Source organism: Varanus komodoensis, unplaced genomic scaffold, assembly GCF_004798865.1.
Source record: "Varanus komodoensis strain SLA01 unplaced genomic scaffold, ASM479886v1 scaffold17, whole genome shotgun sequence".
In the NCBI taxonomy this organism is placed as follows: domain Eukaryota; kingdom Metazoa; phylum Chordata; class Lepidosauria; order Squamata; family Varanidae; genus Varanus; species Varanus komodoensis.
The window spans coordinates 17307129-17321524 of record NW_025335505.1 but is presented as its reverse complement, the minus strand read 5'-3'; the positions used below and the strand labels follow the sequence as shown (position 1 = coordinate 17321524).

Here is a 14396-nt window from a genome sequence, read left to right as displayed (position 1 = left end):
ACTGGGCGTTGGGGCTGTCCAGTGATTGGTGCCAATGCTCACTGCCCTGTTCCTCCCTATGAAGCAGGAGAAGAAAGGTGGAACCAGTGGTTGGGGAAGAAAAAGGACCATCTTCTGCTGAAGAAAGAAGCCAGAGAGGGCTTTGAAGGAAATTATGTATTCATGATGTATTTAAGTCATTTATAACACACTCTTCAGTCAAGATTCCCAGAGTGACTTAAAAAAAACCCAGTAATCTGATAATCCCTGCGTTCAGACATACTAGGGCTGGGCACAAGCTCTCCTACTGCCTGACTTTGTCATATTTCCCAGCCTTGGATTTCCTTTTCCCTACCTCAGTGGAGTGCTTGGAGATGAGGAGTTTCCACCTTCATGTTATCTGCTCCTCTGAGATCTTCTGATTCAGAAGATAAGGCTTTATCAGACTCATTGGACTTGGAGATCATTTCTGTGATATACTGCAGGAGTTTTTGGCTCCAAATTTGGGTTCAGACTTCAAAACAAGCCATGGTGAAGTGTGATAACATTACAAAGAGCCATTGTTCCTTTTTATGTGTTTTCAAAGAAACCAAGCATACCATACTTCATCATGATGCTGGGTACAGAGGTAATAACAAGCCATGCCTGTACAGTTTCCATCATGGCTTGTAGTTATGTGGGAACCCACCCCAAGACAATTCCATGACAGAGAGAACTAGAATTTGGATTTCCCAAGGCCAAGTCTGATACTCTAATCACCATGCTGCACTGGATTGCAGTTTTGTGTGTTTTCTGTATTTTGTGGAGATGGACTGAGCTAAAGTAGAGTGAAGAAGCAGTAGCAATGGTGCGGAGAAAAATGGCTGATTGTGAAGGTTCTTAAACTCCCATAACTAAATTCATAAATGGACATAGGTGTTCTTCTGAAATGATGTATTTTGGAGACATTCTCAATAGAGATGTAAAAGGAAAGCAGGCATATCATGCATAGTGAGACAAATACAAAGCACCATTGTAAGAATGAAATATTAATAACTATAGCAGTAATTAACATCATTTAGAGGTAAGATTTGTGTCATTGCATAAGAAATATATGAAGTGTTAATGAAAAATGTTTTAAATCAATTATTCGAGTTGGCCTTTTCCCCTTTTAAGTCTTGGTTTAAATCAGGCCATTGTGCATCAGTCTATATTCAGATCATTAAATGCGTTTCTAATGTGCACCGCACTATATTTAAAACTTTGCATATCTTTAAGTGATGCTTCAATAAAATGATGTAGGGGAAAGCAATATAAAACAACATTATTTTAAATGCCAAGCATATTAATCTTGATAAAATGGCTGTAAAGTTGAACAGGTAGAATAATTTTGTCAGCATTATAAATTTGTGCTGTAAAAGGCAACACATTGGTACTTCTAATTTATTAAAACTCACCTAATCGTGTGAAGAGGTTATTTTTATTAGCTATATTGTGATGGGAAATGTATTAGCATTTATCCTTCATTGAGCCCCTCTGGGATTTCCCTGTGCATTCTAATATGTAATGAGGAGATTATGCTTTCTGCCCACCTGAGTAAATGGCTCAATTTAGTCATCATCCCAGAACCTGCTTAAGGAAACTTAACTACAGACAGGTGTGATGTCTGAACTATCACACTATGGATTGTGATCAACTGGCAAGCCAAAATGGAAGTTGGTTTTTAAAGCATGTACCATCTAAGTAGACAAAACATGCCCAGAGGCCTCTGCACCTTTGTGAAGGAAGTGATGAACAAATACAATACCCTAAAACATGTTTTCCAGGATTAGGCAACATGTGGTTATTCTAATTTGGCTGGATTGGAGTTTCTGTCACTATTGGCTGTTTTGGCAAGGCCTGATGGGAGTTGTAGTCCAACAGCATTTAGAGGACAGGAGCCACAAGCTGCCTAGACCATCAAAGCATTGGAAGCTCATGCTATGATTTGGGATCCTAACTGGTTAGTGTTAACCATCTTTTGTTAGAACATGAGGCTATTCTAAATGAGTTATATGGAACGGGTATGTGTGTGTACATGTATGCAGGCATATATGTAGATGCTGATGGGAATAACGAACAAAAAATGAGTACTGGAAAACTTGGGTTTTAAAACCATAAAAAGCAAGGCATATTTGGATAGAAATAAGAATAGCAATGGGTGGTACACAGGTTTAATACAGGCTCTGTTTTTTCTGTGTAGTGAAAATACACTCTTTGTCCCTGGAGTATGTGATTCTTGCTTCAGTGCTCAGATACATAAGATGAAATGCTACTTCAAATGCTATGTTCTCTGTTTTAGCTAGTTTCAAATGGAGTTTTAGAGCAAGGCTGGCCTGCTGATTCAGTACGGCCATGATGACAGGGTTCCATCACTGAGTATGGTGCTTTACGGAGCAGGACAAACAAAAGACAAGCCTTTGCAATATACATTTTGATAGAGGAAGCAACAAAACACTGATGGATAGGCAATAGAGCAAATGGAAATATATGCAGTTATATGTTATTTATGCTTAGTTTCAGTAGGGGATAATGATATTTGAATTCAAGAAGGCATTGGAACTAAGTATTATCATTTTCATCTGCAGAATACTTGATAGACAGAATCTCCCCCTCTGCCTTGGTGCATTTTTTTCCTTCATTCTGTCAGCAGGAGGGAAATGGACAGACCCCACAGAATGCTTCTGATCTTCTTTTATCTTTTTATCAAGCCTGGAAATGAATATTTCGTAAGAGAACCAGGAAGTTTGAACAATAGTGGACATATCCTTTGCAAACATTCATAGCCCAATAGGAGAAATTGTTCCATCTGTAATTTTGCAGAATAGCAAAACAGATGTAGCATATCTTGACCTTAAATTGAATGCAACTAGTTCTAGATTCTGTGTTACCCTTTCCCCATTTCTGAGCAGCTGTAACTACTCCTGTGCGTTAACAAAATATTTAGTAGTGTGTATTTCTCTGTGTGTTGCCAGGAAAAGTGATAATGGTCCATTCAGTTCTGGCATGTGCTGTACCTTTTGTACTTGAGAACTTGTTATCTGTCACAAATCTAGATGTGCCAGGTCCAAAATGACCCAAAAATAGCTTGTAGGCTTGACACTTGCTGCATGAATCAGCTTTATATTTTGTCAATTGTCTGATACAGGTAGCCATTTCCTCTACAAGAACAACAAAATGGCAAATACTATGGTTTGCATTTAATACTAGTTTCTTTGTGAAGAAGAGTGTGATGATAATGATTGGCTCTCAAACACATTCAGTAATTAGGTACATAAATATGTTTAGGATGGTGAGCAATTTTAAATACTAAAGAGATGACAGATACTTCATGCTCTTTGTGGGATCTTCAGGAGTTCATGGTGTGAGCTTTCTGATTTGGTCTTTTGACCTTTTTACTTTAGGGCACAGAACTCTTTAGGGGTTGAGTGTAGGTTGTCATTGATCCATGAGGTGTTTAAATACAGTTTGTCATGATGTTTGAACCCAACTGTGCCAACCAATCATGGCATGTTAACCATGAACAACCCATGAAGAGAAATCTGAACTGAACTGTGATTTGTTCACCATGGCTTGTTACTTTGGCTATGTTCAACTACAGTCTTCACTCAACCCTTGAGTGTGGGTTTCCTTCTAGTCTGAATCCAATAAGGATGTTGAATTAAATAAAATTTTGGTTTCACAGGCATAGTTCATAATTGCCGCACATCATATGTGTTTTGCATTGATTTCAAAACAACAATCTTTAGAATGCTGTAAAAATACTGCAGGAATTATAGAGAAATAATGCACTTTAATAAAGTGGTATTAGTGCTTGTGTGGGGAAGGGGATGGAGAGAGAGAGAGAGAGAGAGAGAGAGAGAGAGAAATATAGTAGTTGGGAGATGAGTAGCATGAGATATGCAACCCTTGACTAAAGGAAAAACCTTCAAATGCTGTGTTCCGTAGAGAGGAAACAGGATGTAAAACTAAATATGTCCTTAACACTTGTTATGTGCTGTCACGTCATCTCTGGCTTCTAGTGACTACTCACTAAAATGTCTTCTCGACAGCCCTGCTCTGTTCTTGTAAACTCAAGGCTGGCTTTATGGATCTGTCTCATTGTTGGTCTTCCTCTTCTGCTATCAATTTTCATAGCATCATCATCAGCAGCAATATAACACAATTATAGAATTGTTGTCTTCTCCAGTGAAGTCTTGCTTTTTCATAATGGGCTCATGAAGCATTGGTGTTGCTTCCAGGGCAAGTTTTAGTATCCACTTGGTCCTTATATTCTACTGCTCAAATGTGGGGCTGATAATCAGCTTCTGCCTGCCTAGCCTCTAGGCCGTGCTCGAACCATGGCAGTATAGCACTTGCCTGTGCACAAGTTGGTGAGCAGAAATCTACTAATCTAACCCATGCTTCTCAGTATGATGCACAAATGGGGTTACAGGGTGGGCCCATAATGCTGGGGTGCCAAATCTTTCTCTGGGAAGCCATCCACCCCACCACCCTGCTGCTCATGGGCATTTACTGAAATAAAGGTAGGGTCCTGAGGATCTCTGTTGTACCTGTTCCACCAGAAATAACTGTCTTTTGTCTGCATGTGTTTCATCTCCCATTGCCCTCTCCATCAATCTTTCTGCCTAAGGTTCCTTCCCCCACTCCAGAAAGAAAATGTCACCCTCTCCTTTGCCTATATACCTCTTTTTACTAATAGATTATCCTTAGGAGGCAATGACTTTTAAAGACACTTTAGAACATGGATCAATTATGATGTGCCAATCTCTGTGTGTGGCAGGGGTTGCCCTAGTATCACTCCTGGTATCGTGGTTTTATGGTATGTAGGATGGAAGCAGTTCCATATTATCCCCTCTTGCAATTCATTGTAGTCTTGTCATCTAAGCTACATGTTATACATACTCACTCTTGTGCTCTCTGCTCAGCTACAATTTTCAGTATTCACCACAGCATCTACTGTACTGTTACTGTTTGCTTAGTAGTTAGGCTAAAACTATTGATAGTCAAATTCAATATTTGCAGTTATCCGGATGTGCCTTGATTTCTGTTTTTTGTGTAAGTGAAACATAAAAGGAGATTTGTAGCTAAATCACTCAATGCTTTGTATGTTCCCTGCCTAGCTGGCCTTAATAGAAGCCATGTATTGGTAGTGTTCAGGGAAAAGTGCAGTTCATTTGGAAGTGGGAAAGTCACTTTGAGGTATCATTATGACTAACTCAAAAGGTTATTTGAACTATGATTCCCTGGAGGTTTGTGTAACTGACGCCTGAATGTTTGCCAAACAAACAATGATCCATCTTTTGGAAGCTGGATTGATAGATTATGATTCCCTGCAGTTCAGAGGTTAGGCTCTGACTTTGCAGAATGCCTCATTATATTTGTGTGTGGCTTCAATTTTTGCTTAAAGCTATCCATGTTATATTTCTATCTTGGAGGTCAGTGACAGAATGAACTTTCTGACCTTCTCTTTCAGATGCTTCTTCCTTAGCAGAAATATCTACCACAATTATTCATTTATTAACAGTATTTCTACTCTACTTTTAGAACTAAAAAAGTCCCATAGTTCTGGCACACACATAAAAACATAAAATGCGGTTACAACGTATGCATAATTACAAAACTGAAATAGCAATTTAAAACACTTTCCAATCTAGTATAGCAAATCCAGTAGTAAATCAAGTGCCAGTGTGGTGTGCGTGGTTAGAGTACTGGACTGGGGACCCAGGAGATCTGGGTTCTTGTCCCCACTTGGCCCTGAAGCTTCCTGGGTGACTTTGGGCGAGTCAATCACTCATAGCCTTACTTGTCTCACAGGATTGTTGTGAAGAAGAAATGGAACAGTGTAAACTGCCTTGGGGTCCTCACAAGGGGGCAGGGAGGTGTGATAGAAATGCAATATAATATAATTCAAGAAATTTAGAAGAGGCAGCAGTTGTACAAACAATTTAAGGATCCCGTCCAATTCCTTTAACTAGAAGCAGAAAGCTTCTTGGTCTGTATGGAAAAAAGGGGAAGAAGGTGTTAGCTGTACATCTTTTGGGACAGAGCCATCAAAAAAGAACCTGTCTCTTGTCTGCCATTCAACTTCAGCTTGAAGGTGAACCTGTGGACTGGATGTTGGAGCCAATTTTAAAGCACAGTTCAGTTCAGTTCATACAGATATGGAGGATTATGCAGATAATCTGATCTCAAGCTTTTGGGGGCTTTAAAGGTCAATACCAACATTTTTAAATTGCCAGCCAGTACAATATAGGTGGAAGATGATCTGAACACTTGGTTGCCACAATGATTTGGGTCATTCACTACTAGCTGAGAGCTTTTATATATAAGGCATTCATTATGCACTTGTCATTCCCTACTCATTGATGTTTACAAGTTCTTTAGGCAAAGTTGCGACCTTCTCCTTTTCCTATTCTTAAATATTGTTATATAAATAATATTCTTTAAGAATAGCAGTATTATTGCCAAATGTTTCTACTTGTGCCATTATAGTGCCACCTAGAGGCTGGGTAGTGAAAGTTAAGAAAGGAAATGTTCTTGTTTTGCTTGGTCTCAGTTTTGTGACGAGTAGATTAATAGCTTCGTGTTGAAAGTCTGAGAGCAAAATGTCATACTAATTCATAGGTGTACCTGAGGCATGGCTTTTCATTTACCTGCCACACATTTGGATCAGGATCGGCAAGTACAAGACGGGGAAGACTGAACCTGCTGCTCTGAAATCCATCACCAGTAGTTGGGGCTTAAAAAAACGGGAAGGTTTTAATGATGCCAGCAGAAACGTCTTTCTGTTAAAAACTGTTCTGAGTGTGGCACTTCATGGAAGAATGGTTGGAGAAAGTTTTAATCCTTCCTTCCTGTTGTCTGGTGGTCCTGATCTGAATTGTAACAGTGTGCTTACAGCAGAGTTGTGAAGAATCTAAGCTAGCATCCCCACACAGAAAGCAGTCCAACAATTTGCTTAGGATATAACCAGATCATATGCAACTTGGGCAAGGTCTGCTTTTTCTAGATAGGGTGACATTTTGTGCATAAGCCTGGGCAACTAAAATGTATTTCCATCCACTTGTGCTTCTTCAAATAACTTCTTGTCCAGAAGCAACACAAAGCTGATCTTTCAGAAGGCTTGTAATCTCCTACATAACTCATTATAAACATCCATCCAGTTCAGCTAACCTCTTCACCCACAATACCTCCAGCTTTCTTAAGCGAACCTGTGTGAAGTTTGCCTCTAGGCTGTCATCCTTATGCTGCTGCTTTTCAACACACAGGAACACAGATTCCATTTAAATGTCAATGCTGGAATATAACTGACCTTGCTCTCATGCAGCCTGGGTCCATGTTTCCTCTGCTGTGATTTCATGGGAACATGCCAGGTGTCCTTTAGAATCTTAGTATCATAAGGTTGTTTTTAAGATGTAATTTGTTGCCTGGACCCAGTAACTGCCCTCTGTTTTTCATCTTCCAAGTATCTTTCAGCTTATCTAGTGAGTGGGATGTATCTGCAGCTTCCTCCAAAACATGTACAATATCTCATAAAACCCTAATACTTGTGCAGGGTTTTAGCAGGCTGTACTGAGGCTGAGTAACTTTAGTGTCATGGCAAAGTCACAGCTTGTCCAGAGAATTAAATTCTGCAAGCAGCGGCTGTCCAGTCACAGTCAGGATGTTATAAGTTCACAATTTCTCCTCTAGGACTTCTCAGATAAGGCTGATGAACAGCAAACTGTGAGGCTTTTGCTGGCAGGAAAGATTCAAAAGGGAAACAAGAGGAAGAAAGATCATCAGTCTTGACCTCCTTTTCAGATTCTCAGCAGGCCCTCAGTGATCTTCCCGGTAGGGCCCTGTGAAGAATGTCCCATGCTGGTTATTGAACACTTCACTCTTCCTGCTGCTAATAGCATACTGTTTTAATGATGTCATGCAACTTGAAGTGCATTTGAAAGAGTCATCATGACCGTGGTGATTCTTCAGTTTGTAATAGGAAGGGAGTCACTTGTCCAATTGGCTTGGGTGCCTGGGAGATCTGGGTTCTAGTCTCCAATTGGCCATGGAATTCACCAGATGACTTTGGGCAAATCACTCTCAGCCCAACCCACCTTAGAGGGTTATTGATGTGAATAAGATAGAGCTGAGGAGGATTGTGTAAGTCAGCTTGGGTTTCTCATAAGAGGGAAAAAGATGGGATATCAGTGCAACATAATATAGCTAACCTGTACTGCTCAGACTATACTTCTGAACCTTTCCAATAATACACAGTGATTAAAACATGAAGGCACCCAAATCCACAGAGAATGCTGTCATGGGTGATGCTTGTTGTTCTGGGGAATGGCTAGACATGCTTTAAGCAGTCTGAGTATCTTCATGTACATAAAAGTTATGACATTAGCCTACTTTAATAATTCATTGAGGTTGGTATAAGTAGCTGTAGGCCTAAAGAGCTAGGTTTGGTCAGAAGAACTAATATTCAATATCTGTAGGATACTGAATGCATTATACGTAATTATAGCCTTATTTGTAATTAGATTGTATTGTATTGACCACTGAGCAGATGTACTGTACACATGGTACACTTGGTATTGTGTAAATGGACTACGCTCCTCCTCCACTTACACACACAAGAACCACCAGGTTTGAGAGTTTCAAAATCTTTTCAAAATCCTTTCTCATGGGACCCCTCCCATGTAGGTCAGTTCTGGTGGGCTTAACTGGTACCTCCCACAGGTGTTGGCAACAGTAGTTTGATAATGCTGGGTGATTGGGAGCCACATTTAATCTTCCCCCAATGCACTCATCTCTCTGATCCCCATTATTCTGGTGTATGATTCATTGAAATGGTCAGTCTTTAGACCCAGCCACCTTCTCATGATAGGATCCTTGGGTGGTGGTAGCAGTGGGATGGGGTGGAAGGAAATTGGCCGCATACAGAGAAGACATCTATGGTAGACTGTCCAAGAATTTTGGGGCGGTAGCACCCTAGTGAGAGGCAAAATACTCAAGCCGAGTCAGTAGCAGGAGGATTCCACAAACAGAAAGCCTGTGGCCCAGGATTTATTTTTTGAGACTTGCTCCTAATTTTACAGATGACAGGCCCACGGTACAGTACCAGCAAGAGGATCTTTATTTTGTTTTATGTGAATATTTTACCTGTCAGATTTTTTCCCTCAAGCAGCTTTATGATTTTAGAATCACACTTTAGAATATCAGAATGAACCTGACCTGTATTAGTTGGTTGGCACAGTTACTCTGGCCCCTTGCTTCCAATGGTTACCAGAGGGTAAACAGGATGGCTTGTAATACTTAATTTTTCTATATGAGGTTATTTCAAATAGGAACCATCCAAATAGCTTCCTTCCAAGAGCCTTCAAAGCTCTTTTCATACAGGAGCCTATAACTGCTCTGTCAGTGAAATTATTCCTGTGATGCAAATGTAGCTGAGAAAATGGGAGATTGCCTAGGGCTATCTAGCTTGTAGGGAGGTGAGAGTTCAGTAGGACAGAACATTATTATAATGTCCTACTGAAATAATTCAGTGATACTGTTTGTTTAAAGCAGAGCCCATTGAAAGCCCATGTGGGGGATATACAATTTATTTTCTTTTGAGTAACATTTATCTCTAGACTCTGAAGTACATATTTTAGAAGGATGATTGCTTTTTATGATTGTTTTCATGAGTTCTTTTATGCTTTGGCAGATACAGATACTTAAAATTTCAGCAAATGTGTACGCTTTGTATTGAGTGACTGAGAATCAGAATGTAAAATTGAACTTGTGGAATTAAACAGCAAGTGAGAGATCTGCTTAAAGATCTAGAATGGCATATCCTCCCTCTCACCTGTCCTCTTGTTCTACTACTGTGGAACCTTAGGAGATGGGGAAAGTACTAGCAAGGGTTTGTGGGGGTTGTGGACAAGAAAGAGTCCATGCAATGAGGTCTTTCATCACTGGAAGACATGTCATTTCTAGTCACCAATGTGATAACAGGGGAGGGAAGCTTGTAAGACATGCTTACCAGTCAATTAACTATATGGCAGTGAATAATTGGGCAGGTGTGATAAAGTACTTTTACTTGGTCATGCTAATCTCATTCCTGATGCAGCTTTTAAATGTATGCATATGTATAAGTTAGTATTGCGAAGGTGAAATATAAGCAGGTCATATTCGGTAAATTATGAGAGAGCGGGCGGTAGAGGGGCATGAATCTGATGCTGAATTATTCAACAGAGATTTTCCAGGAAAGGAAATATTGCACATCCTGTTCGTTGGTCATTCTTTTTTTCTCATTACTTTTGAGCACTTAAGCCATTTTTCCATGGAGACTTTCATTAGAGAGGTAGTTAACCATGGGGGGTTGGCAATTTGTTAAATTCAGTTTTAAGGAACGTTAATTGAGTGACGTGATGGCTCTGTGTGGAAAAGTACCTTTAGCTTATTTTAATAGGATACATTGATTTTCTGGCTTCCTCTTGTGAGCATGCACCCTAAAGCAGCTATGACTAATATACTGATCAAGCAAATGCATGCATAAGCAAATAAGCAATTTCATTATGGTTCCTGGAACATCTTATGGTTTAGGAATAGCATCAGTAATTTAAAATTTATATATGTATGTATCACACACAGAGCTTTCTGTGTCTACAACTTTCCTCAACTCTAATCAGAAAAATCTGCTCTACGCACCCTCATTTTGCTTACAGTTACATTTACTTTGAATTTTGCTTACATCTGTATGTTATGCGACTTGGTATTTGGTTTGAGACTAGGATAGAGAAGGGGATTCAGTAGTGCAGATAGGTCATTTTAGACCCTGACTTTAATGGTCTTACAGAACTGTGGGCTTTAAGACACCCATGTGTGTTACTTCAGTTGTGAAGGACACAACTAACTAATCTCTCCCCTCCCCTCCCCTCCCGTTTCTCACTGTGGGTATATCCGTTACACTGCATCTACATTTGTAATACAGTAGAGAAAAGCAAGCAATTTGCCAATCCTGATGAAAAAAAAAAATTAACAGGTGTAGTTTTGCATTTTAAACTTCCTTAAACCGTAGCATCATGACCACAGCAAGAGCAAAGCGGAAGTGTGCTTCTGTTGCTACACATATTTACTGGAGAATGAGCACCATTTCACTGTAGAAAAGGATACTCTATTACAGTAAAAAGGCCAAGATCATCCACACTAGTGTATTCCTCATCACTCTGTATCTGTGAAAACTGGACAGTGACGAAAGCTGATAGGAAGAAAATGTACGCATTCAGAACATGGTGTGGGAGGAGAGCTTTGCGAATACCCAGAAATGAAAGAAAGACAAACAAGTGGATCCTAGGTCAAAGCAATCTGGAGCTTTCTCTAGAGGAAATCATGACAAAACTGACACTGACATATTTCGGACACAACATGAGAAGGCAAGACTCTGGAGTAGACAATTATGCTAGGAAAGTTGAAGGCAGAAAAAAAGGAAGACCAAATATGAGATGGATTTAAGCCACAACCTTGCAGGGCTGTGAAAGACAGGATATGTTAGAGGCCGTTCATTCAAAGGATTATCATTAGTTGGAGATGTCTTGATGGTGCATAACAACGATTACAGCAGAGATCATAAAATGTGCATCTATAACTATATACATGCCCTGCTGGTTGCTAACAGATGTGTGTATATTTAATTGAAAGAATGGATGCCAAGATGACCCCATTTCATTGGCCCATCACTTACCATTTTGGATGATAATGGGGAATGGACTTTGGGCTACAGGATCCTAGAATTTGGCTCCAACTTCTAATCCTAACTGCGCACTGATTAAAGGTATATTACGATGGTGGATTTTGACTAAATGTGCACCAGTGCAAAGCCCACCCATGGCCTTCATTGACATGGTGGTTTTCCATTCATGGGTTGTTTCCAGATAGACCTCTTAATGTGCCTTGTGACATTCTGACAGGGGAGGAAGACATTATGATCCAAATCCAATCCAGATATTAGTTATCAACAGTGTAATTTTTACATGTGTACTCAGAAGTATGTCCCATTGGGTTTCCTGAGTATTATCCCTAAAGGCACAATCCTATGCATGTTTAGGCAGAAAAAGTCCTACAACTCCCAGCATCCCCTAACCACCATTAACTGACTAGGGCATGCTAGGATCTGTAAGATTTATCCTGTCTATACATGTGCAGAGTATTATGTTCTACTTGTCTGGTTCAATACTGAACCACCCAAGGTAGATTTGATGCCAAGTAAAAACACAACAATTAAAAAAAGTAAAAGTTTAGTATAGGCAATGGTATCAAGTTAGCACACTGATTCCTACTTAGGATTTTTTCAAGGTTAGTAAATCTGGTGGAATGAATGGACTTTTGCTCTCACTTTACAGTGCATGTAATGGCATCTTTAACTAGAGCAAATAATTTCCCACCATCAAAGTTTCATATCTAAGATGAAATTAAATGCCTGCTCTGAACAGTAGAGCAAATGGATACTTCAGTGAATTATATAATAATTTACCCAAAATGCTTGTGGTTCTGAGTTGTGGCCATACAGCAGAGAAGGAGAAATTCAATTTCCTACATACTAATTTTCCAGGGAGAAAAAAATCAAATCATTCTCTCTTATGAGTCTATAAATGAATTTGCCTATCTCATTGCAGACTCCCATTCATTCGTCATCATTCGTATTCCTTTCCGTGCTTATACAGCATTGACCTGACATACTGCTTTTGGAAAGCAGCCAGTGAGAAGGATTCAACAGTAGGATTCATAACTTTTTATCAAGATTTCCCTGTATTCAATGCTCTTGGGCTACTTTTGTGCTTTAACTTAAGGGCAGGAGTTGGAGGTTGGGAGGGAAAAATATCTGCAGAAAGGAGATATTATCACTGTCACCAGCATTTGAAGTCACTTCAAGATGTGTAGAATGGCCCATGGTAGAGTTTTCTGGGTGGAAGGCTGCACCATACTGATTGTAAAGGGTATGTTGCATGCAACAGCTTTTTCTTTCTGACTGTGCCGTCCTGCATATGGGCTGTTTGCCTGTGCTGAGCTTGATTGACATGTCTCTTTGACAATGGTGCTTGTTGCTTATAATTGTTGTAAGTACTTGTATTAAGTGCAATAACTTTTTAAAATGGACTTATTAGGAATACTTAGTTGATCAAAGCTTTTTAAATCAACTTAGTGTTGCTGCTACGCACTGGGTGAACTCTTTGAAATTATGGCAACAGGGGACATCCTGACTGCCATGTTGCTCTGTAATTCTAGGAACGGTTTTTCATTATTAGTATAATATGGTTATTCACTACCAACAGTGTCTGAGGTACAGTCCTGTGATAACTATTGATGTCCGACATGGCACAGGAAATCAAAGAACGTTCTTATCTAGCTAGAGGATGTGATATGATGCTGCAGGTCAAGACCAGGAAAATGTACTATTGCTGCAAATCAGGCAGTCATGGCTTGAATGCAGGATCTGGCCAAGGCAGCTCTGCCTTTACATTACAAGCTCCAGTGGTTATTGGCTAGCCAGCAGCAAATAACTCAGCTGAGTCTACATTTGCATGTTGACAATAAAAGGGGGTAAATGTGTCAAGGATGTGAGGAAGCAGGCAGCACCCAATAACTGAAGAAACAAGAGAAGGCATGTCCCTGGTAAAATCATGATTTAAATTATGATTTAAAATCATAAATCACAGCTCAGTATATTTCAGATAATTATTCTCTCCTTTCTCAGGGGCAATAGATAAAGCATAACAGGAGACAACATGCAATACTGAATATTAACAATTTAAGCTGTTGCATTCCAAGCACAAATGCTGCATTATCCAAATCTACCTGGTCAATGTTAAAATGTATGAGTCCTTGAAGAAAGTTTAAACATTTATCTGTAGGTATTGGTGGTGGTGGTGGTCTGTTGCAAACTGACTGCTCTTTGTTGTTTTTATACAAAGCTTTAGATGCACAAATTTTGAATATTTGTGCTAACTTGTTTTATCTTAAATTTAGGATCTTGTACCTGAGAAAGGAGATATCAATTCTCTGAAACATATTAAGCTCTGATTTATAGCTAAAAGAAATGTTTTACCAGCACTAGGGGCATGCCTTCTCCTCTTTTTATTTTTATGAAGAATGCCAAACATTTCTAGTGCTTGGAATGCCTTGGGGAAAGGATGGAATATACATCTGATAAATGCAATAGACTGAACCACTGCCTTAATAAAGACATTGGTATCCCAGCAGAAATTGAATACATGCTGAGAAAGTGCTTATAATTATAATAGAGGGGGTTATAGCTACTCTTCCTCAGTGGATCCAGGCAGGCTGATCAGGTTGTGATGCCAGCGAAGGCATTCCGAGCTTCACCTGTCTGATTTTTGCGCAATGACTCAGAGTGATGCTAGGTCAGGACA

At 39.6% G+C, this 14396-nt stretch overlaps 1 protein-coding gene across 1 annotated transcript in view; it reads left to right on the top strand.

Annotated features, from left to right (window-relative positions):
- FBXO15 (F-box protein 15) overlaps positions 1–14046 on the top strand; it is a 32019-nt gene extending 17973 nt beyond the window's left edge. Inside the window, exon 10 of the mRNA XM_044426280.1 lies at positions 13993–14046. Coding sequence (XP_044282215.1) covers positions 13993–14046 — 54 coding nt within the window. The remainder of the gene's footprint in view (positions 1–13992) is intronic.
- Positions 14047–14396: the final 350 nt, after the last annotated feature.